The 22,828-nt window shown below is 39.1% G+C and overlaps 1 protein-coding gene across 1 annotated transcript in view; it reads right to left on the bottom strand.

The window, feature by feature from the left end:
- The window catches only part of GLS (glutaminase), a 42,757-nt gene extending 20,176 nt beyond the window's left edge, over positions 1-22,581 (bottom strand). The window contains exons 1-6 of the mRNA XM_050899468.1: positions 22,229-22,581; positions 13,818-13,914; positions 13,195-13,316; positions 6,864-6,993; positions 6,065-6,144; positions 4,023-4,186 (exon numbers count right to left, since the gene is read on the bottom strand). Coding sequence (XP_050755425.1) covers positions 4,023-4,186; positions 6,065-6,144; positions 6,864-6,993; positions 13,195-13,316; positions 13,818-13,914; positions 22,229-22,581 — 946 coding nt within the window. The remainder of the gene's footprint in view (positions 1-4,022; positions 4,187-6,064; positions 6,145-6,863; positions 6,994-13,194; positions 13,317-13,817; positions 13,915-22,228) is intronic.
- Positions 22,582-22,828: the final 247 nt, after the last annotated feature.

The following is a 22,828-nucleotide window of genomic DNA, read 5'->3' as shown; positions in this document are numbered from 1 at the left end:
AGGTCCCAGGAAAGCAGTTTTCACTATTATCTGCATAGCACCAGATAATACTATCCAAACACTTCCCATACACAGATCTCTCTAACTGACAGATAACCCTCCTGTTTTGCCACAATAGCTACAGGCTTCCTCGAGAGGTGGTTGATGCCCCAAGCCTGTCAGTGTTTAAGAGGCACTTGGACAATGCCCTCAATAACATGCTTTAACTTTGGTCAGCTGCCTGAAGTGTTCAGGTAGTTGGACTACATGATTGTTGTAGGTCTCTTCCAACTGAAGTATTCCATTCTATTCTACAATGAAGAACCTCTCCACAGACTTAAGACATACTGGCCTTTTTTAAGGGCCAGGATGCCTAAACAAAATCTTACATTCTGAAAGATTCCTGCTAATTTCAAAGAAGAGATGTCTTCCACTCCCATCAATAATACTTCCATTCCCAGGTATTTTTTCACCTCTTAGGGATGTATAGGTTCTGATGCTACATTAATTTTTAAAGAAAGTCATACATAGTCTCTTTCTAAAGCAGCAGCAACTACTGATTTACCTCACAGTGGGTGCCATCACCAAGGGGATTCCATATTGTACAATGTCAAGGAATGAAGATTGATACTATAACTGCAACTGTTTGCCAAAGAGGTGAACAAATTCATCTATTAATCTTTAGAAAGAGGTATCAAACTCTGCAAAGCTAAGTGACATCACTAAAAACAAAACCACAGACATACACTCTTTATATACAATCAAATAATAAAGGCAATGATCTGTTCAGACTGAAAAAAATAATCTTTTACACAGCTTCTCTGCAAGTCTCTTATATTGCTGTATCATCTCATACTTTGCAGTGAATTCATGTTTTTATCCTTAATGAAAAACACAAGTCATAATAATCCTTCTACTTTAACTGGGGTGCCCTAATTAAGTCTAGCATTGATTCAACAATTTGTCTTTTGCATAAACAACCCACCTAACAGCCTCTGAATAGTAAATATATTCTTCACCGATACAGCGCTCTGTTTTTCCTGTGGGAAGGAGATACTTGTCTAGAACAGCCTTTTACATAGAGAACTGCAATATATTTAACAGGTATATCTAAATTCAAAATAAAAGAAAGTATAATTTTAGTTACCTAAAAATCTCTCCACTGGACATCACTATTGAATGGTGAAAACTATGTATTTTTTAATACCTCAAAACTGCTTGACAATTAGCTCGATTGCTCTAGCAACCTGCCATGCAATTATGCCATACACGAACTAGACCTTTCCCCTAATAAGCTCAAATGACAGTGCTTTTCCTCTGCCAGTTCTTCTGACCTTTTTGTATATCACTGGCCCTAGGCCTTTCTTGTACGACTGGCTTGCAGTCTTCGAGCACAGAAAGCAGAGGTTGCCACACAAACAACACAGGCATTTTAATACACAGAACAGTTCATCATGGCAAGTTCTTTCCGAAATGACATCAAAATGTGTGTGTCCAACACAAAAACTTAAAGAAAGAATTCCATCATTGGTTAACAAAATCCTTCAGCAGAATAAACAATTTCCTGGCAATCTCTCATTCAATTACCATGCAACACTTACTACTGGACTAAGTTCCACAAACAATTGTATTACTGGACTAATTCTACAAATAATCATCATCAAGAGAAGGTCACATGTATGGATAAGAGATACTAACTGTACATATATACAGGTATTGTCAGACGTTGCATCATGAACTCAATAGGCATGAAAAAACCTGCAAACTGCTCGATGACCATAACCAGGAAAATTATTCCTAATCATGCCTATTTCAGACACATTTTACTATGTAAAATTCCTGATCTACTTCAATCAACTAGAATAATCTGAATTGTTCAATGGGCCATATGTTCCCTTAAAACTGAATATTCACAAGGCTGAAGAAGTTTCCAAATTTCCACTGCACAGCACAGATCTTACTCAAAACATACATGATTCTTAGTAACACTTTTTTGTTGTAAATTGGCATTTTTAGCTATGATTTAAAATTTTCTTGTAATATTCTCCATTCTTTCCAGCTTGAATCTCAATACCGCTAAACAAAGAAATGGAAGAACATCCTGTTTTAGGAATCTTTAATGTACTAAGTATAAAAGATAGCTTCAGATGCATGTCTAACCAGTTTTCAAATACCAGCATATCACTTCAAAAAATCCTGATTACAAATATGAAATTCAACTATATCAGAATAATTAGAAAGCAAATAGATCAAGTATCTGTATTATATATATTTTTTATTTTCAAATCTGATCTTCAAAGTAGTTATGCATGTTCGAACTGCCAAATACTCTGCATATCCAAACTTCATACGTAAATTTAAATCTACAAGTGTAATCCCTTCTTCCCTCCTCTTCCTTCACTTGCAGAAACTCAGCTTCCCTTTCTCTCCCTATAACAGAAATGCTCCTATTTATTAGACTTCTACCTTCTGTTTTAGTCTTTCGTTTAAGGACTGTATAGATAAGAGGCTGTTCAGGTTAGTTCTAACACATTTTTCTCATGTCAGTTATATCAGCCACACAAGCACATACTTAGAAATCTTAATTTCTATCATGTGAATTAGTCTTCTCTATTAATTTCATGCACACTGGTCAAATTTTCAATAATCCCAATTCTCTTATTGCATAACAGTCTTATAAACACTCTTAAAGTCTAACAGCAATGTAAGACCACAGCCTAACAGTTCATCTTCTCTCATAGTTCAATTTTAAAAGTAGCACTAAAAAGAAGAAAATAATTACTATACTTCCTATCATTTCATTAAAAATAAAAAAAAAACAGAACACCTATATTGATTCAAAGTAAAAAATGGGCAATTTTCAGCACCATCAAAACTTTTTTTTTTTTATATGAAAGCTTTCTTAGGACATGAAAGGCAGTCTTCTTCACACTGTACGACATTGTATTTGGAAAAACTAGGAAAGCAAAAACAAGACAGCAAAGCTTGACAAAATGCTTAATTCCCTCTTGGAGATATATACGCATGTTGGTATTTCATTACCACTTAATAGAAAAGAAGAAATAAATTGTCAAGATCTGTTTTATCTGTAAGTTTGGAAAAATGATTTTAAGGTATGCACTAAATATAATTATGTAGCATTAATAATATAGATATCTAAGTCAGAACTCAATTTTGTGAGTCCTTGACAAAAATATCATCCAAGCCTTATGCTGTTAATTAAATATTAATTGCAATACCATGGCAACAGAGACATTGTCTGTTCTCTTACTGAGAAAGATCTGCTAGAAGAAACATTTGTGTTTCAGAGATAACATCCAGTATTTCCTCTAAGGCTACATAAGTCATCCTTCTCGGATTTTTAACATAATGTTTTTAAAAATAACGTTTTCATGCTTGAGAATTAATACAGTATGAGAAAGAAATAATCTAGATAAGTACTGTATGAGAAATTCTTGCTAAAGCACTCCTGCCACAGGAAAAAAAAAAAAAAACACCACCACAACCAAAAAAACATTGTTTTGAATCAGCAGCCAAATTCAGTTTAGAACAATCTGTGGGAAGATGTGTTCAATTTCGCCTTCTGGAAACTAGCCAGCCCTGGCCTTTGGAACGAGCACTTGCTTCTCAGAGGGCTGAGAAGGGAAGTGATATACATGTTTCTTAAAATCAATTTAACATCTTTGATTCTTTCATCATCGTTTTACAGAAGGCATGATTAAGGAACACTTGCTACCAACTCAGCCGAATGAATATACATTTCAAATACCTGCATTATCAAAATTCTTTGTTTTTTTCTACAGCTGGATAACTAGAAAATAGAACAGAAGTAATAAAGCAACTTTTACTAGCATGCTAAATTAGGCAAGAGCGAGCGACAAAGGATAAGCCTACCTTGCTGATGGCAAAATATTTTGGGACGCTGTCTAATAATAAGACTTAAGAGGATACAGTAAAATGAAATGACTCAAAAAACTGTGTAGCTTGTTTTATAGTTTTCTAAAATTGAGTGTTTGCATTATTAAGTATTATATATCTCTTACCATCTTCATTCAGGAACAATTTGTTGAATCTTAATCCACTAGGCTCTTTACCAACATATCTGTGCACATACTCTGTGCCAAGATCATTAACAGCAATAGCGTATTTCAAAGGCTTTACACAGGACTGAAGACAAAATGGAACTTTGGTATCGCCAACAGAATGCCTGGGAAAAACACAGATGAAGAGCTTTGAAATTTCCTGTTTGCCAGCTGTGGCAAGTAGAGTGTTAAATGCTTCATCTATTCTTCAACATACTAGGACTATTAACAAGAACAACCAAAATACCAAAAGCATATTATTACTAAGTCTCATTTTAAAGAACATAACAAAAAGATTTAAAGGTTTTAACAATTGCCTTCATAAGCTAAGCATAACAAAGTCAGTTGCTGGTGATTACTGCAGATGTAACAAAATAAAAGCAAGTTCAGAAATGGGTTTGTACCAGAGCAAAAAATCACCTCAGACCTCTAGTATCACACTTTACTCAATTGCAAACCACATACTCAACAGGGTACAGCTGACCTGAATATAGCCACTACACATATTTATGTCTATATAAACAAAGATGAGATCCAATTCAGTTTTGGAATTCGAGGGCAATAATTAAATAGCTGTATTTACATTCCCTTTGATAATGGCATAGGTATTTTATTACAATTATTAGATGTTATCTTTTGGAAAGTTTACTTTCAACATCTAATTCAGACTGCATCAAAGAATGACTCATACAAGCAGCATATGCCCCATCTAGAGCAAAAGGCTCCAAGCAACCACTTGTCTGATGGCAAAATCAGAAGTGTATTTGCTTCTTTTCTGTGCAGAAAACGTGAGAATGTTTCAGAGAAACTCACAAAACCATTTTGGCATTATAAAAACTAACGTCACACAACATTCAACATTACAAAAATTAGTGTTATAAAAACTTTCATTAGTACATGTTATAATATCCAAAACAAAGCAAAATGCCAATTTAAAATATTCAAAAGGGACAATATTTTTACTTTTGAAGCTGTTTTACTATGAATAGATTATAATTCAGACACTTAAGCAGGAAGCTGAAAAATACTTCAGCTCACTTGTACAGCTCTTCCTCTAGAGATTATAGCGCATATGGCTAATACGAAACAAACATACAGATCGTAACAGATCACATTAAAACGAACCCCAATCCATAGTCACCGTAAGCAAGTCTGATGCTCCCTCAGGAATGCCCCATTCACCCAGGACATACTCAACACCTAAAAATTATGGTGCTCAGAATACGCAGTATGACCATATCAAACTGCAGGCCAGCAGAGACATGCAAGCTGATGAGTATCTCACATTGTCTAGTCACAAAGGTACACACAGAATAGTTTACCTTACTTCTTGGCTAGATGGTGTGAGATACTCCTTTACATTTAGGCTCATAACTGTTTCTGCTACACTGAGTTACTAACAAAGAAAAAATAAAAATAAGATCACTCTAACTATATCTAAGACCTACATACACCCTTACAGGAGAAAGTTTAATAAACCTGAAAAGCAAAATCATGTTAATATGGATCTGAATTTTTTCAGTGACATATAGTGATCATATAATAATGCTACAGTAAGAACATTAAAATGCAGAAAAGGAACTAACTTTTAAGTACATCATGACCTACAGAAAAAGTAATATAGCTTGAGGCACGGGCACTATTAGACAAAGCTCTTCAACTTCCACAGATTAATACTACGTAAGCATTGTCTCTATCCTGTCCTTTGGTAATCACCAAAATTACCCACAGCTTCATTATTGTGTTTGGATCATAAGTGCAATATAATCCAGCTTTAAATATATTATTTACAAATACAATTTAAGCAATATTTTATAATAACAACAAAATAATTGAGCTTAAACAGAGAAGTTGAAAAAAAGGTGAGATGACCAAGTGGATTTTACTTCTTAAACAACTCCAATAAAGCTTTTTCTTTATTAAACCATGAGATATCATGAAGTGCTCTACGTGTCAGATAGTTTAAATAATTGAAACAGCAAAATCCAGAAGTTAGAATATACCTCTGTCCATCCACTGTGCAAAGTGACACACCCCACAAATCAGGGCTGAACTTGGCCAGTTGTGGAATATAGTCAGCAACCTATCTCAATGTGAAATAAAGAGAGAGACATTACAACATCCAAAATATTTAACTATATGTTAATATATGTTAATTAAAATAAATGTCAATGGAAAGGAGACACAAGGTACAACTGAATTATTCCACTAATAATCACCTAGTATATCTAAAACTTCATTACAAATTATTATATGCACTAGATCATTATCAAATAAAACATTTTTTCAAAGTACAAACTTCAGCACATTCTAAGAGCAATCTCTGTTCTGTGTCATGGCATGTTAGGCATTTTCAAATCATATAAAATTCTAGCTTGTAACAAAGTTCAGGGTCTTTCAATTAGTTTATTGAAAATAAGCACTACATTACTAACATAGGTATGGTGTTGACAATTATTTGTCACACAACCCAGCCAGTGGTGTGGAGTAGCATAATTCTTTTATAGACTAAGTTTAATCTGACAAATTATATAGCAGTTTTACAGTTTATGTAAAATAAAGAACAACACTTTTCTCATTCTAACCTCAAAACTGTAAAAGATTGTTAGAGGTAAGGAACTGTATTTCTAACACAGTTTACAAGTTGCAGACATAACTGAACTTCCAAAACTATTTTATCAAGTTATCAGTTTAACATTTTGCTAAAAATGTTAAGAAAAATCTGTCTACTTAACAAACAATGTATCTGGTTAATATCAAGACATCTATAGAGGTTTGAAGTTGAATTTACAAACAGGTTACCTTTCCTCCAGATTGTTTTTTAGCACTTTCATATAGCTCATCAATATGTGAAGTAAACGACATAAAATCTGGAATGACAAACTTCCTCCTGAAAGCTTGAGTAAGCAACACAATATTACTTTGTACACACCTGCAAAAAGTTAAAAAAGTTTTAGTATTTTGACAAAGTACTGTCAAAAAGCCTACTTAGGTAGCAATTACATGCTATTTAAATAAGGACCATCAATCCCTTGAAGTTATATGGCTACAAGAACAGGTCTTTATTAGAAAGACTTTTCAATTTCCCACTTCATAAGTTTTATTTCTAAAAATTTTTTTCAATTGTTTCATTGCATTCATTTTTATGCCTTTTAACTTAAAGCTCTTCTTTGAGGTTTCAACTGTGAGGTTGTACTGCAAGGTACTATCAATTTGCCTTCAAGTAGCATCTAAGCTTGCAAAAGGGATCTAAGCCACCCACTTCTTAGGATCAAGAGATGTGAAGGTCATCTAACCCAGCCCTTGTCCAAAAAAGTGCTAATTTCAGAGTTAGATCGGACTTCTGAGGTTCAGGGTTGGTTTCTCTCACTTCCGACTGGTTTCACCATGAACCGAGTGAGAACGCTGCCAACAGACCAAACTGGAATGAGTTTCCACTCCAGTAAGAACAAAACCCTGTGGAAGTACTCGATAACATCTTCTAAACTAAGTAAAAGTTAACAGTGAGCAGTACTGCAAGTCTCTTGCTTCAAACTACCACCAGTTAAGGAATCTTTGCTGCCTTTTAACCCAGAACACAGTAACATTATCGTCCACACCCTCTGAACATCAGCCCATCTGGTACATTTAAAAAACTGATGAGGTAAAAAGGAAAGGACTTATCTAGAAGGAACAGAAGAAGGTAAGGATGAAAACACGAGCTGAGACAGGCTGCTGAAAGTGGTGTGTCTGTGGGTGGGGGGTGAGCAGGAGCAGGAGCGGGAATTGGGAACCATTATCACGTCAGTTGAAATATGACCTGATAAAGGCTATTAACAGCCCTATCCTAGCACAAGGAAGAGAAAGGGAGGTTTAACACCAAACAAACAGTTTTGTTAACACATTCACACTATGCTTTCTGGCAGCGTTGACAAAAGCAGAAACATACTGTTGATACAGACAAAGGGAAAGTTAAGAACATCTAGGTCCATACTACAAAGGAGAACTTATCCTTCCAATGAAGACTTATTCAGAAAAGTAAAAAATTAATTTTTAGGGAAATATTTTCACTTGGAATAGATACTTCCAATAATCCCATTATCAAAAGTCATTATCAATTCAAAATGAAGATGCACGCAGACCAATGAACAGACAGAATTATCTTCCCTTTGAATCCCCCTCTCTTTTTTTAAACCTTTGGTTCGAACTCCTTTGTACTTAGGAGACTTTATCCCAAATCCAACTGACAGCCATTTCAAATGCTGGTAGGCACTACTCTCCCAAAGTGAAACAGTAGAGGAGCTTCCATTGCACACATTGGCATCTTAAGAACTACTCTGTCTGTAATATGCTTCTTTGTTAGTGTATGTTAAAATTGCGACTGAGTTGGTTTTATTGCAATTTGTCATGCTTATCCACTCCTTTTTAACATATCTTGCAAAAAATCCTGGTTTTTTTTGTTCCCAGCCACCTCCAATTACAGTCACCTACTCCAGGTGCAACAACGCCTTTTGAAAAGTAATTAATAACATTTATGGCAGCTATGCGTGCAGAAGGAATAACAACATAAAATGCACTAGGTTTAAACTTCAGATGCACTTCTACATTGTCTGTACCACCTGGACAGCATTACGTGCTCTTGTAAGAAAAAAAATAAAATCTGAAGTTCACCTAAACCTATTAGAACAACTCAATAAAAAGTGTGAAAAACAACAAGAAGGCAGTATGCACTGAAATACAGTCCTCTAATACCACATTATGTTTCTGAAACAGGAAGGGCATTTATACACTTACCAATTTACATCAAGTCTAGGATGCTCACTTCAATAATTCAATGATTTTAAGCTAGAGATTGAAACTCACTGCAGAAATAGCTATGCTGGTTAAGGACATTACCTATTTCTGCAGGAAGTTGCTGTTCCCAGACTTCTGCCAAGGTCAGTGCCTGGGTATTTATCCTAGTACTCCTTAACCCAGGCAAATCATATGAATTCACAGACTAAATTAAATACAGGGGTTCAATTAATCTAGATGGGTATTCGGAACAATTACTGCATGGACGAAATAACAGGGGTCTCAGTAAGTGCCAATTAACGGGGCAGTAATATTTTCAGTCAACAGAGGACACTAGCCTTGACAGCCTCTCATATTCTGCAACTGACATCTCTTCCCCACTAGAGTTTCTAAATGGTTTATGTTCCAGGTAACCCTTTGGAGACAAATGGTCTCAGGCTCAGGAGAAGTGGAGCAGTAGGAACAGATCACAGGGAGGAATTTAAGTAAATGAATATACTGATAAATAAAAATGTTTCTACAGTCAAATTTTATGAACAACTTAGTCCTTATCTCCCACATACTTGAGTAGTGTTCAGGATAGGTACACTAATAACTTCCCACCTCAAATTCTTCCATTTCTCCAAATTTTATGATCTCACCCTAAAATATTCTGTCTTGCCAAATCCCAATCCAAGCATTTGTTCCCCCATTTGAAAACATGTCTTTTCAAACTGTAAAACTCCCCTGATACATTTGGGTTAGGAAGATTAGGATGCAAGTCTTATGATCTATAATAACTTTCAGTGACTTGTATAACCTGAAAGTAACAGTTTGGGCGGTTTTTTTGGACACTGAATCTTTGGTCTCTAGCATGAAGTTAGGATCACTTTGTTTCCCTTATCATAAAACTTGTTACATTTATCCATTCTTTTTCAAGTTCTGGCTCAGATTGCTGATTATTGCTTCCCTACACGAAGCAGATACCTGCTAAAAACACAGTCTGAACTCCCACTAATTCTGAAGAACTGTTCGGCTATCTATATAGCTGAACAGACAGCTTTTTTCCTGTTTAAAAAGCTACAGTATAAGCATTACAGAAAGGAATGTGAAACTTCATTTCCAACTAGCAAGACTAGGTCTGTAGCAGTGTTCAATATATTTAGACATTTTAGAAAAAAGTGACATTATTTTGACAAATGACGTATTAATATTATAACATAGTGGAAGTCCTCTACATGTTCTGTCAAAAGCTTTCTAATTGCTCAAATAGGACGCAAACATTTATTAATACCTGGGTTAAGCATATCTAAAATGAAAGTTTTCCTCAGGATTTGCTACCTAGATTAAGAGAGCAGCACAGCCGCTTGGCAGCAAATAGATAACCCTGCTTGAGACCCAGCAACAGACTGTCAGGTTGATGCTTAGAACATAACATACCCAGATTGCTGCTTCCTACCCGCAGATCAGAGATTTGGCTAGCAAGACCACAGTTCTAGGTCAATAAAGCAGGACAGACAGTACCTTGTGACAAAGGCTAAGTCTACAAAGCCAAGTAAGTTATTCTGAAAAAGAATCGGGTTTAAACCTCAGAGTTATAACTGTTACTCAGCAGCTATCATCTCATTCAAGCGTACACCATTTTCAAAATAACTCAATTCTGATTGCCTCCTGCCTTTCCTTCCCCCCGCCCCTCCTATTGACCAAAATATTGTTAGTTAAGAAACAGGGCTTTTCGCAAGGCTTCTATTTTTCTGTTAGGAACAAGCTGTGAGTTAAAGGAAAAGCTAAGAGGGGTAGGAGGATTTCTTACAAAGATTATTAGAATTTTTTCTACAAATTAGCTACAATGTCATAGAAACAGATCTAAAAAAATAGGATATGTCAAAATGTGCACACTTCATGAGGAAGATTAGCGTGTACAATCTTCCATACTTGTTAAGTTGCCTAAGTTTCATCTAACAATAGTTAGATAGTACTACTACTACTTTATTAAGTAGCACCATAGCTAGGGTACCAAAAAAAAAGAAAAGAAAAAAATTCACATAGCAAGCTAACTAGCATGCTGCACTGCTTTCAGTAAGCAGGCTGTTCTCAGCGAGGTATCATTCATGCTCCAAAGACCATGTGTTATGTTATATAGATGCAACATGAACAGTTAATTCAAGAAATTTGTCAAGCACTCTCCCTGAAATGCGCACCAGTGAAGCCTTCAATTCAAGAAACTCTAGAGATGAATGATTAAAACCCCAAGTTGTTCCGCCTGTAACACAGATTTTTTTCCAAATTTTTATTTATGTAGAGAGCACTGTAAAGCAAAAAAAATCTTCAAAATAAAGCAGTTTTAGTCAAATTGGAGCCTAATGTTTAGAACCACTAAAAAAGTGTTGAAACTTCTGTTACAGAGATGGACAGTACAGATGCATGAGCTAACATATTTTACAGGTAATTTCTACTGGACTTGATGGATTTAGTCAAGCTTATGCTATCAGTACTCCACGTCACTTATCCTTGATGCTTTATTTGATCTAGCAGCTTTTGATTAAAATTCAACAGGAGAATTACAGCACTGACTTTTATGTTTAGGGAACTGAAGCTTCAAAGTCCTGAGGTAAGCACAGCTGAATAGATAATTATATTTCACACCTTAAACACTTGGAGAAGACTTAAAAATACAGGAACCTTGTACAAGTCTCTACACAGCAAAGGCAGTGTGCCTAGGAGGAACTGATAACTGAAGTTTGGGGGTTTTTAACTTATAAAAAAGGTTAACACCTGTTGCTGCAAAGGAAAATCTGCTACGTGAAAAGAGATTCACCTCTCCACCCTCTGTATAGTCTTTATGGTCAAAATTCTTCCTACACAAGAAGCAACCATGCAAGCTTTCTAAAAATTATCATACTAACAACCGCTCCCCTAACACAGAGGATCAAATCCTAGAGATGTGACATAGAACATAGGCTAATCTTGCTAATTAGCAATCACTTGTACTTTTTTTAAATATAGAACCCTTGCCTAAAACATAACTCATAGTCTACTATTACAAACAAGCCTTCTAGTATAAATGCAATGCATAATAGCAAAAGCATTTCCTTTCCAATCCAACCATACACCAGGAAGGTTTCTGACTCTCTAACAATTTAGTTCTTACTGTGCTGACAAATAACCAGTGAAGACCTGGTCTTGAACTTAAATACAGGAATAAAGTCAGTCCATGTTGTACCTTTAAGAAGTATCCCATATTTGATTGAGTTGACTGGTTTGTTATTTTGTCACACACACAGACAATCATTCTTTCTCAATGTACTTCCAAAAATGTTTATATATATTAAAAAAATATATAACATATATACTTTATGTATATATTTACATAGTTTATGTAAATATATAATATAGTATAAGCATATACTGTATAATATGTATTTTATATACTTATATGTATATAATATATATACGCAATTATAGATGTAACCACATCTTTTTTATACACATCTATATTTTAAATTGTAACTGAGAGGAAATAGCACTAAACAGCATTAGTTCACAAATTCAAAAAATGCTACAGAACAACAAAAATGTACCAATTTTGACAAAAGTATACTCTTCATGAAAGAAGCAAGTTTTAGATATTATGTCATTTACCTGTAAATAGAATAAAAATATAGACTCAAAAATAGTCTACAAATTTCATTTCAAGATTTAAGAGCCTCTAAACTTCCAATCTTTTGGCATGCAAAAACTGTAAGTAGGGGAGCAAAGGAGTGTGCTTGGAATAAACTGAAGGCAACCTGAACAGTGCTTACGTTGTTCGGCTAACTGACCACAGATTTTTCTTAAAAAAGGCATCAGTAAAACATGCCACATAAATCTTTTCCAAAACAGACCAAAGCAGTGTCTACAGTCCTAACTGCTCTCATCTCTACATATCTTGACATTTAACTTCACTCTATTTTTCATATACTCACTTTTAGAATTAACTACATACATACTCTGAACATCTCATTACACAGGAGCAGCATCCTGAACTTCAGATTAAAAACTGATGATGCAGCAAGAGAGAAGTTTTATGTACTCCTACTAAATACTCCATGCCGCATTAATTATTTATTTGGCATCTGACCAAGAGTTGCAGTATGGGGTCAGATACACATGCAAACAACATTGATATATTAAACTCTTGTGGAGATCACACAATCTGTCTGCTGCATGACACCAGAGAACAAACTCATATGAAAATAGCATCAGTAGGAGTGTGTGTTTGACTCCCTTTCTAATTACGCATTGATTTATATACCTTATGTCTCTCCTAAGACAGCAGTCAGTAACACACGGACAACATTAATTCAGAATTACACAGTTACATTATTGACAGGAAGTTTACTTTTTAAAAAGGTCTTTGTCCAGCATAACACCATCTGAAGTTGTTTGAAGGGTCAGTCTTAACATATCCATGCACTCTTTCAATCGGGGATCAGATGTACGTAATCCTGTAGACTTGAGTGCCTATTACAATAAAACAATAATTACTAAAATGAAAAGATATGCTATTACAATCAAGTTCTCTACTGCTTGGTCTCATTTATCAAGGTAAGAGATATCTGCCACTGCATTATCAACACAGAGACATTTTGACACCTTATTGATCCTTCTGCCATTTCCTTTTGCCATTTTGGCTGCGTCTTATGTCAAAGGATTAATGTCATTTGAAATCCACAGTGGTCCATACGTTTTACACAAGTGCAAATACTACTCAGCCCTGCCACAGACACATAGGCTTTCAAGCATACTCTTCTGCACAGCAAAGAAGTGAATAACAATACCAGTACAGTCATTCTCTTACTTAATTACAGAAACAGTGTTGGGGGTGGGGGGAAAGTTACATTCCTTGCTGCAGCTAACCATGTATAACAGAAATTCTCTGCTTTGTATTCTTGCATTTAGAACGTTAAAAAAAACCCTTGTATTAGTTAGCTTTCATACAGCACTCTGGAACAGTAAACTTACCGTAATGAATTTATGAACTGGTATTTTTTCTTGTCCTTCTGCAATAGTATAGAAAAGTAGATCTTCTAAGCTAGGAAGGAGACCTTGCTTCACTTTACTGGAGGAGAAAAAAAAAAGAAAACACATGCATAGGTTAGCGCATATTTTTATTTATACACGTTTGCATTATTCACAAGGAAACACATTTTCACTACCAATATAACTGCTACCACTAATTTCAAAGAACACTTTTATCAGTGTTAAGCTTACTTCAGCTTTAAGTACGAAAAAAATGGTAATATTAGAAGTAGCATACATATACTTCACAATAGCAAACATTCTAAACAGCAACATAGTCATGTTTTTATTGACATACATTTATTGCTAAGATTATATTTAGAAATTTTTTGGAGCAGATTCATCACATTTCCCTCTTCTTGATGTTACAGAGGATAGACATGTTACTTGCACAGAGGATAAAGTACTGATAAGACTCAAAGACCTACATGCCTCATAATAAAGCTGTAAGAGCAGATTGACCCAACGGTTCCACAGGCAAGAGAAAGAGATGACAAATGCATATTATTTTCTTCAAAATAGTCCTGTTTTTAGGAACTCCTAGGAGTCCTAAAGCCCTTGTCCTTCTAGAAGCTTATGTAAGCAACATCAGCTACAGTGAAAGCAAGCAAAGCCATCTGCAGCATAATACAGTAACCAGAACCAGCTCAGGCACCAGAAGCAGTAACTCTCATCATGCGTACTTAGCGAAGTTAACGTGCAGTGTAGATACATCTTTAATAGTCGCTATGTTTATCAATGTAAATACACTAGCTCTCCAAGTATTCCATGTGTTAACTATTTTACTCTGAGATATGCTTCCTATATGCCTGCATTTTTTTGTAACCTACATCTCCATTTTAAGTGAAATGTGAAGGAAACCTACCAGATTAAGCATCAAGATTCCTTCCAAGAGAGAAAGCTGTAATACTGACAGCTTTCCGTCAAAGCCTTTGGAAGCTCTCTATAGGTTTAACCTCAGAGTTTCGCCTTTCCTTGATATTCCAAAGCACCCTGCAGCAGGCAGGAGCAGAAGTCCGTACTCAGCTCTTTACACTTCCCCTGTAAGTACGGCATCGTAGCATACAGCTGGCATGTACACTTCCAAACTGCTAGGGGCAGTGATAGAAAAGGGCTTCAGATCAATTCTTTTAGTCCCCTGAAGTGCTTAGGTTTGTTTCTAGACAAAGTCAGCTTAGAGAAAGCCAATGTTCTGATGTTTGACAAGCAAAAATAAACAAAACCAAAACAAAACAGTTCTCTAGTAAACGCAGACATAAACTAACTAAAATGCAGAGTATGCAGTCTTACATTATTTTAGCCATCAATTTCAAAGCTCAATCTTATAATCTAGTAATACTGGCAATACTTTGTTACTATACCGTAATATATAAAAGTTATAGCCCAAAACTAGAATGTTCAGTGGCAATTTATCTAGTTTTATACATGTATGCATGTGTGTACAAAAAGCAGGTCTAAATTCTAGTCATGAAAGTTTTCACAAGTTTAGTAATTCTTTGAATATCAGTACTCAGGGTTATAACTAAAAAAATAAAATACTACAACTATGCACAGACCCTAGGTAGGCCAATGCAATCTTACAGACTGACATTTAATCCTCCCTCCTCTCCCAATACTAGCTTACTCTAGCTCAACAACAGGCCAGATTTATGATTATTTTTAATAAAAATCTGATTATATCCAAATACCCTTTTAAATTTAAGACAACCTCTAGATTGCACTCGCCTCCCTCCTTTCCTCATAACTAGCAGTGAAAACCAGTAGTAAAAAAATCTCACTTCTCATTTTCCAATTCATTTAAAACACTGTACTTACATACTAAGAACAGAAGACAGCTTTGTAAGCCAACAGAACTTTCCTTGTCTTCCAGTCTGGATTTTTTTTTTTTTTTTTTTTTTTTTAAAATGATGCTGGCTGACTAACGCACAGACAGGCTGGCAATTCAACCAAGACAAATGCTTGCAACTACCTCAAGCAAATTACTGAACACCCTTTTTCCTAAAGAAAATTCAAGTCTTCCATGCAGCACACTGCGCTTTCAATCTTCTGAGAACAGTATGTCCAGTCAAGCCAACAGAACCAAAACTACTAACACACCAATTAGAGCTCCATCCTGTATCTGCATCCTAACTCTGCAGCTACGTACTTCTTTAAAGCTATGCTGAGTTACATAGTCTACACCTCTACATTTTCCCCATTTACAGAGAGCATTTAACTAAGCTCCCCAAAGCATCGAGATTTCATGTTTTAAGGAACGTCTCTGCTACAAGACTTGTTACTGGATTGCTGAAGGTCTGACAGAGGAAACTTCCATATTTCACTTTGACAAAACAAGCTGGCAAACACATTGAGAAATTTTATCTGATAAGCTATTTAACTACAAGTTTCTGACCTATTACTCAGAATTTTACAGCTGTTCCAAATGTGGAATTTCTATCTGGAAGGGTGCAGAAAAGAACTTCAGACGTTTGACCAAGATTTTTATCTGCCTCTTTGTAAGACTTTAATCTGTTAAAGAGACGTGCACCTTTCACGGCACAAATTCTCTCTTGACATAGTTTCCATATCTTTCACATCTGCTGCTGTTCAATATCGGGTCAGTCAGCCTAATTTAACAATGGATCGGCACTGACTGCCAAAGCAAAGAGAATGGCATTCAATGTATTTACAGAAAATTGCTCTTTGTCAAATAGTCCATCTTTTGATAAAGTTTATCAGCTAAATAGAGGTGGAAAGGCTTGCTCTGCAGTTTATCAGGTCAGTAATGTCGGTAACTAATGTTTGCTTAACCTAAAAGCTACGTTTTGGCACCGTGAGCACACTTAGCAAGACACTGCTGTTCAGTACATGTTGTAAAGAGCTGTTTTTCAGGTCAGGGAACTCGCAATTTCCACAGTCAAATTAAAGTGGAAATTCCAGTTTATTCCATTTCATGATACTTATATCCCTTCTTTAAAGAAAAAAAGAATTAAGCACCAGACTACGACACAACTAGACTTCTTCAGTGGTACTCTAACCTGTGGACTAGAATACTGGCGGACGCTCCACACTGCTCTTTATATTCAAAGAAAAAAAGAATGCAGGAATTCCAAGCACAAGGACTTTGTGATCCATATCGTTCCTTCCTTCAGCTCTTCCTTTTGCATCAGTACGATGCTTATACCAGATTCCATGGAGGATTTCATTTTAACATAAGCTGAATTATAATTTCTACAACATAAAAGAGATTAAATTTAAACTACAGTGAAACATTCCTACTTTGTGCTTCAAGATGTAACTGGTAAAATGCAGAACAGGACTTGCAGAACAACAAAAGATATAAAGATATGATACTGCTAACAATAGTTTCAGGCTCATTATTAACCATAAGACATCAGTCATAAAAATATGAGGTCACAACTGTCACAAACAGTCCCTCAGGGGTCCATATTGGGACCAGTACTATTTAATATCTTCATCAATGACATAGACAGTGGGATCAAGTGCACCCTCAGCAAGTTTGCAGATGACACTAAATCCAGTAGTGCGGCTGACACGCCTGAGGGACAAGATGCCATCCAGAGGGACCTGGACAAGCTCAAGAAGTGGGCCCATGTGAACCTCATGAGGTTCAATAAGGCCAAGTTCAGGATCCTGCACCTGGGTCGGGTCAACCCCCGGTATCAATACAGGCTGGGGGATGAAGGGATTGAGAGCAGCCCTGCGGAGAAGGACTTGGGGGTACTGGTGAATGAAAAGGTGGAGATGAGCCGGCAATGTGCGCTCGCAGCCCAGAAAGCCAACCGCTTCCTGGGCCGCATCAAAAGAAGCATGACCAGCAGGTCAAGGGAGGCAATTCTCCCCCTCTACTCCACTCTCGTGAGACCCCACCTGGAGTACTGCATCCTGCTCTGGGGCCCCCAACATAAGGAGGACATGGACCTGTTGGAGCGAGTCCAGAGGAGGGCCATGAAGATGATCAGAGGGCTGGAACACCTCTCCCATGAAGAAAGGCTGAGAGAGTTGGGGTTGTTCAGCCTGGAGAAGAGAAGGCTCCGGGGAGACCTTACTGCGGCCTTTCAGTACTTAAAGGGGGCCCGTAAGAAAGATGGGGACAAACTTTTTAGCAGCGCGTGTTGTGATAGAACAAGGGGTAATTGTTTTAAACTAAAAGAGGGTAGAGTTAGACTAGATAGAAGGAAGAAATTTTTTACAATGAGGGTGGTGAAACACTGGAACAGGTTGCCCAGAGAGGTGGTAGATGCCCCATCCCTGGCAACATTCAAGGTCAGGCTGGACAGGGCTCTGAGCAACCTGATCAAGTTGAAGATGTCCCTGCTTATTGCAGGGGGGTTGGACTAGATGACCTTTAAAGGTCCCTTCCAACCCAAACTATTCTATGAAAGCTGCAAGGGCTGCAACCCGCAGTTGGTAGCCACTCTATCTAAAACAGGCATCTTGAAGAAGTTGTCACCATACTACAGATAACTCATCTCCAACTAAGTCATATAAACACCTGTAAAGTCCCTAAATAACTACTTTCTGTCCACTACTTTGCATAGTTAGACAGTGATCCCATTAACAGTGGTTGGTAACCACTTACCTGAGAACTTACCAGGATTCAGACAAAACTACGTCTTTATAAACTTAGACCAAAGATGGACATATTTTAGTAGACATCAAAGGCTTCATGGTAAAAACAAGAACTGTTGCTTCAAAACCTTAGCCTCTAAGGAAGTTACGAAAGGTCTAATGAAAGTGCACTTCTAACAGTTTCTTGCATCTGTGAGTATTATATCCACACTCCAGCAGGAGTAACAGTGAGATTAACCACTGCCTGGTTAAAGAAAGAAAAATTAATAAAACACTTCCATTAACCATTTGCTATATTCCCTGTACTAGTACCCATCACTACTGCAATTTAGCTATACTTTAAAAATCAGGGTTGCTCACATTTTGCTTCTCCCTCTCACCTTAATCAAGGCCTTTGTAATTTAGAAATAGCTTACACTAAGATAAACTATGTTTGATCCTACTACTGTCCAGCATAAGGTGTAAGAAGAACAATGCACACTTGTACTGAAAGTAAAAGTGAACAATGCACAGTTCTATTGAAAGCAGAAGTAAACACTATTAAATATTATACAAGTTTATAATTTAGGACTGTACTAGGTTATTGTGTTTTAATTATTTAGGCACGAACATAGACACAACTGCATTTTAATCCACAGCCTTCATTAATCAAAATTACCAGTCTACGACTGCTCTGCGTTTAAGCTCAAATATTTTTCCTTTCCAAAATATATTAAGTTTCAGGTGGACGCACAGAGTGAAGGCTGGATAGGAGGGATAAGGAGGTGGTGGAAGATGTTTAGGAAAAAATGCACAAGGGGATCTGGTTATGCAATAGGATACTAGTTAATTCATCAACCACAGACCTCATAATTTATTCCCCCTATGAGGAATTAAATTGTTTTAAGTTTCTGTATAGTCTTTGCACAAAACATTTTAGGTTTTCACTTGCAACTCCTACTGTCTGTATGCGAGGACTGTTAGGCAAGCAAACAAGCAAGAAAATCTTAGTGCTGTCTTGACACTGTAGGTTATTCCAGTATCCTAGAACCATTATCTTAAAACCAAATAGAAAAAAATAATCCCCCAAAACAAACAAAAAAAGAAAGCGTAAAAAGGACTATTGTCTTCCCAGTTGGGTCCACAAACCATCCGCCAAACACAACTCAAATGTTATATACTGCTGGATGGCAAACTGCTGGAATCGGCAGAACACAGACTGCACTGACTTAGCCCAGTTGTCAATTTAGTCCAGAAACCTGTCTTTTGAGGAACTTCACTTCTCTTCTGAACCCTGCGCTCTGTCTTAATATAGCAATGATTTCCACATGTAAGGTGCCATTTACAAATGCTTAAGGAAGATTTCGATAATGCTACATTAAGAAAAATAAGAATGAAAGTATCCAGCAGCCTGGCTAACGTGCCACCAGGAATTCCTGCACAGCCTGAACGGAAAAGAAACTGTTCCCAGCTTTTTCCTTGTTCCTAACTATATACTATATGTTTTATATAATTGTTCCTTGTTCATTTTGCAGTAAGGCTCAAAGAACAAGCATCTGACTTTCAAATACATCCTTCTGTCAAAAGCCAAAAATGATTAAAAGCGTGTAACTCGTTTGTGACTACATAGCTTTACCAGACATGTTAGAAATTATAGGATTTCCCTAATTGATGATAGCTGCAGGAAGCTGTTATAAAAGCCCAGTTTAAGAAAATGTTACCTCTTTAGTAAATCACCTTTTCAACAGCTTCAAAAACCCCTCACAGTTGGCCTACTGGTTTTTCCTAAGTTCTTAATGGTACTGTCTGCATTTCTCATTGAAAACGGAAGTACAACCTTTATAAACCACACCTACTTGAGCCACAGCTGAATAATTTTTTTGTTCCAAAACATTATGTATAGAGCTAATTCAAAGAGGAGACTTCATATATGTTCAACAAGAGTATAAATACAATAATAATACACATATTATTGTGTATTATATTGTATATCGTTATATAACCTGACATGCATGCATTTTTTAAGGAGTCTGACAGCAGAAATTACAAGTGATGCCTTTAAAGATGACTATATCCCATTGAAACAAAAGGCCTGAAACCAAGCTGAGTAGCTAAGACATTTGGCGGGAGAAAGGGGAGAAGAACAAGAATATAGCTTGTTTCCCCACCTGCCATGTTGAAGGAGCCCAAGTTCATGGCTAAAAAAACCCCAAAACCACAACTCAAAAGCAGAACTATTAACGAGCTAAGGGCTGAAGCCTTCCCGACTGGCCTTGTGGAATCTTTTCCTGACTCCCTCTTAGCATTAGGCTAACAGAGACTTTGCTCAGCGTTAAAACAAGGTACTCCTTTCTTGGCCTTACTTCCTCTGTCTTTTGCTTTTTTCATCTAGGTAACAAGCATAGCAAGGCCTGGTAAAGGGGCTTGGTTTTAGATTTTAATGATGCCGCCCCATAAGCGATGCAAAGATGACACATGGGCTGCCTATGGGAAAGGCACGGGGCATGTTCCAAACACACGGAAAGGAGATGGGTCTTCATGGGGCTTGCAGTTAAGCTGTCAAACTTCTTGTAAAAGGTTATCAGAGATACTAAGTGTACCCAGGTTCAAACAAGCAATGGGCAAACTGTCAGATGGGGGGGGGCGGGAAATGAACAAGACTTTTTCAAGACCTGCATAATGCTGAGGACTAAGAGAGCAGAGTGCTAAGGAGAACCATCAGTCCATTTACCTCGTCATTATACTCTATCCCTAGTATCCGCTACTGGTCATTACCAGGGACACAAACTGGAGCTGATACACCTGTCCCTGACCAACTTTTTTTAAGAATATTTCAGGTTCTAAGTGAAGGAATATTAACTTCATAAACATATAGTCTTATCATTCTATTACCTCCATGTACCTTTATCACTTAGGGACAAATCAGGACCTCTTGGCACACGGACACATACAGCAGCACCTATGAACATTTGTACACACCACTAACCGGTGATATCATCTATCCTTAACTGCAATAGATGTAGACGTGGAGAAGACAGCGTTGCAAAACTTCCAAGGCAGAACTACACACCACGTATGTTGCCTTTAATAATTAATGTAAGATGACACAGCTTTCACTTATCTTGGAAAACATTTTATGCAAGTAGCAGCCCTAGAAAAACCACTAACGCACGCTGCCTCCTCTGAGCCAGAACTCAGGCATCCCCCGCACATACCCACAGCCTTACGTGGGAGGGACGCCAAGCCAAGTGGAAGCTCAAGGCGTGGACAGGACCCCCGGCAGCGGCGAGGGCAGCCCCGAGAGGCACACACGCTCCCCGCCCCACGCGTCTGCGCTTCCTTTTTCCTCCGAGCCCGCCTTTCACGACCCGCGGGACCCCACCGGGCTGGGCAGCCCCGCACCACGGCACTGGGCGGCCGCACCGAGCACCCACCCGGAGGTACGCGGCAGCCGGGCCCGCCCCGCGCCGCGCACGCAGCGCACAGGCGCAGCGCGCCCCGCCCCGCTACCGGGGAGCGGCCGTGACAGAGCCCAGCCCGCCGCGGTAGGGCGCCGGGAAACCCCCCCCGGGAGAGACGAAGCCTGCGCGGAGCGGCGGCCCGGCCCTCGCACCTGCCGGGGAAGCGGCCCGCCGGCCCCCGCGCCCCACCGGGGGCAGCCCGGCCCGGCCCGGCCCCCTTCCGCAGGCACCACGCGTGCGAGGGGGAAGGCGGCGCTCACATGGCGCCTCCGCATCCTCCGCCGCCCGGCCCCGCCGCGGCCCGCGCTCCGGCACGCCCCCGCCGCCCCCCCTCGCACTCACTTCTCCCCCCCGCCGCCGCCTCCGGCCAGCTCCTTGCCGCCGCCGTGGTTATTGTTGTGGCCGCTGTCGGCGGGGGGCTCGCCGGGGGGCGGCGGCGGCGGCGCCTGCGCCCCCTTCCCCGGCTCCTCCAAGGCTCCCTCCGAGCGAGTGCACAAACCCCGCGCCGAAGGCGGCGGCGGCGGCGGCAGCCCCGGGCCGCGGCGGGAGGCGGGCGGGCTCGCGCCGAAGGCGGCCAGCGGCGGCGGCAGGCGCCTGGGGCCGGCGCCGGGACCCGGGCCGCCGCCGCCGGCCGCCCCCGGCGGGCCGAGCAGCAGCAGCTCCCGCAGCAGCGCCGACCGCCACAGCCGCATCATGCTGCGCCACTTCCCTCCGCCGACTGCCCCGGCGCGGCGGCCTGCGGCGCCGCTCGCGCCCCGCCGCGCCCGCCCCCCGCCCACCCGATTGGCGGCGGCCGCGTAACTGTCAGGCACCCGGCGTGCTCATTGGCCAGCGGGGACGCCACTCCGGCCGGGCCACGCCCCCGGCGCGGGACGAGCCGCCCGCGGGCCGCTGAGGTCTCGGCGCGCGAGGCCGGCGGCGCAGCGGGGGGCGAGGGGGGAG

This window comes from Gymnogyps californianus, chromosome 7, assembly GCF_018139145.2.
Source record: "Gymnogyps californianus isolate 813 chromosome 7, ASM1813914v2, whole genome shotgun sequence".
Taxonomy (NCBI): domain Eukaryota; kingdom Metazoa; phylum Chordata; class Aves; order Accipitriformes; family Cathartidae; genus Gymnogyps; species Gymnogyps californianus.
Note: the sequence above shows the minus strand (reverse complement) of the source record. Positions and strands in the feature narration are given on the sequence as shown.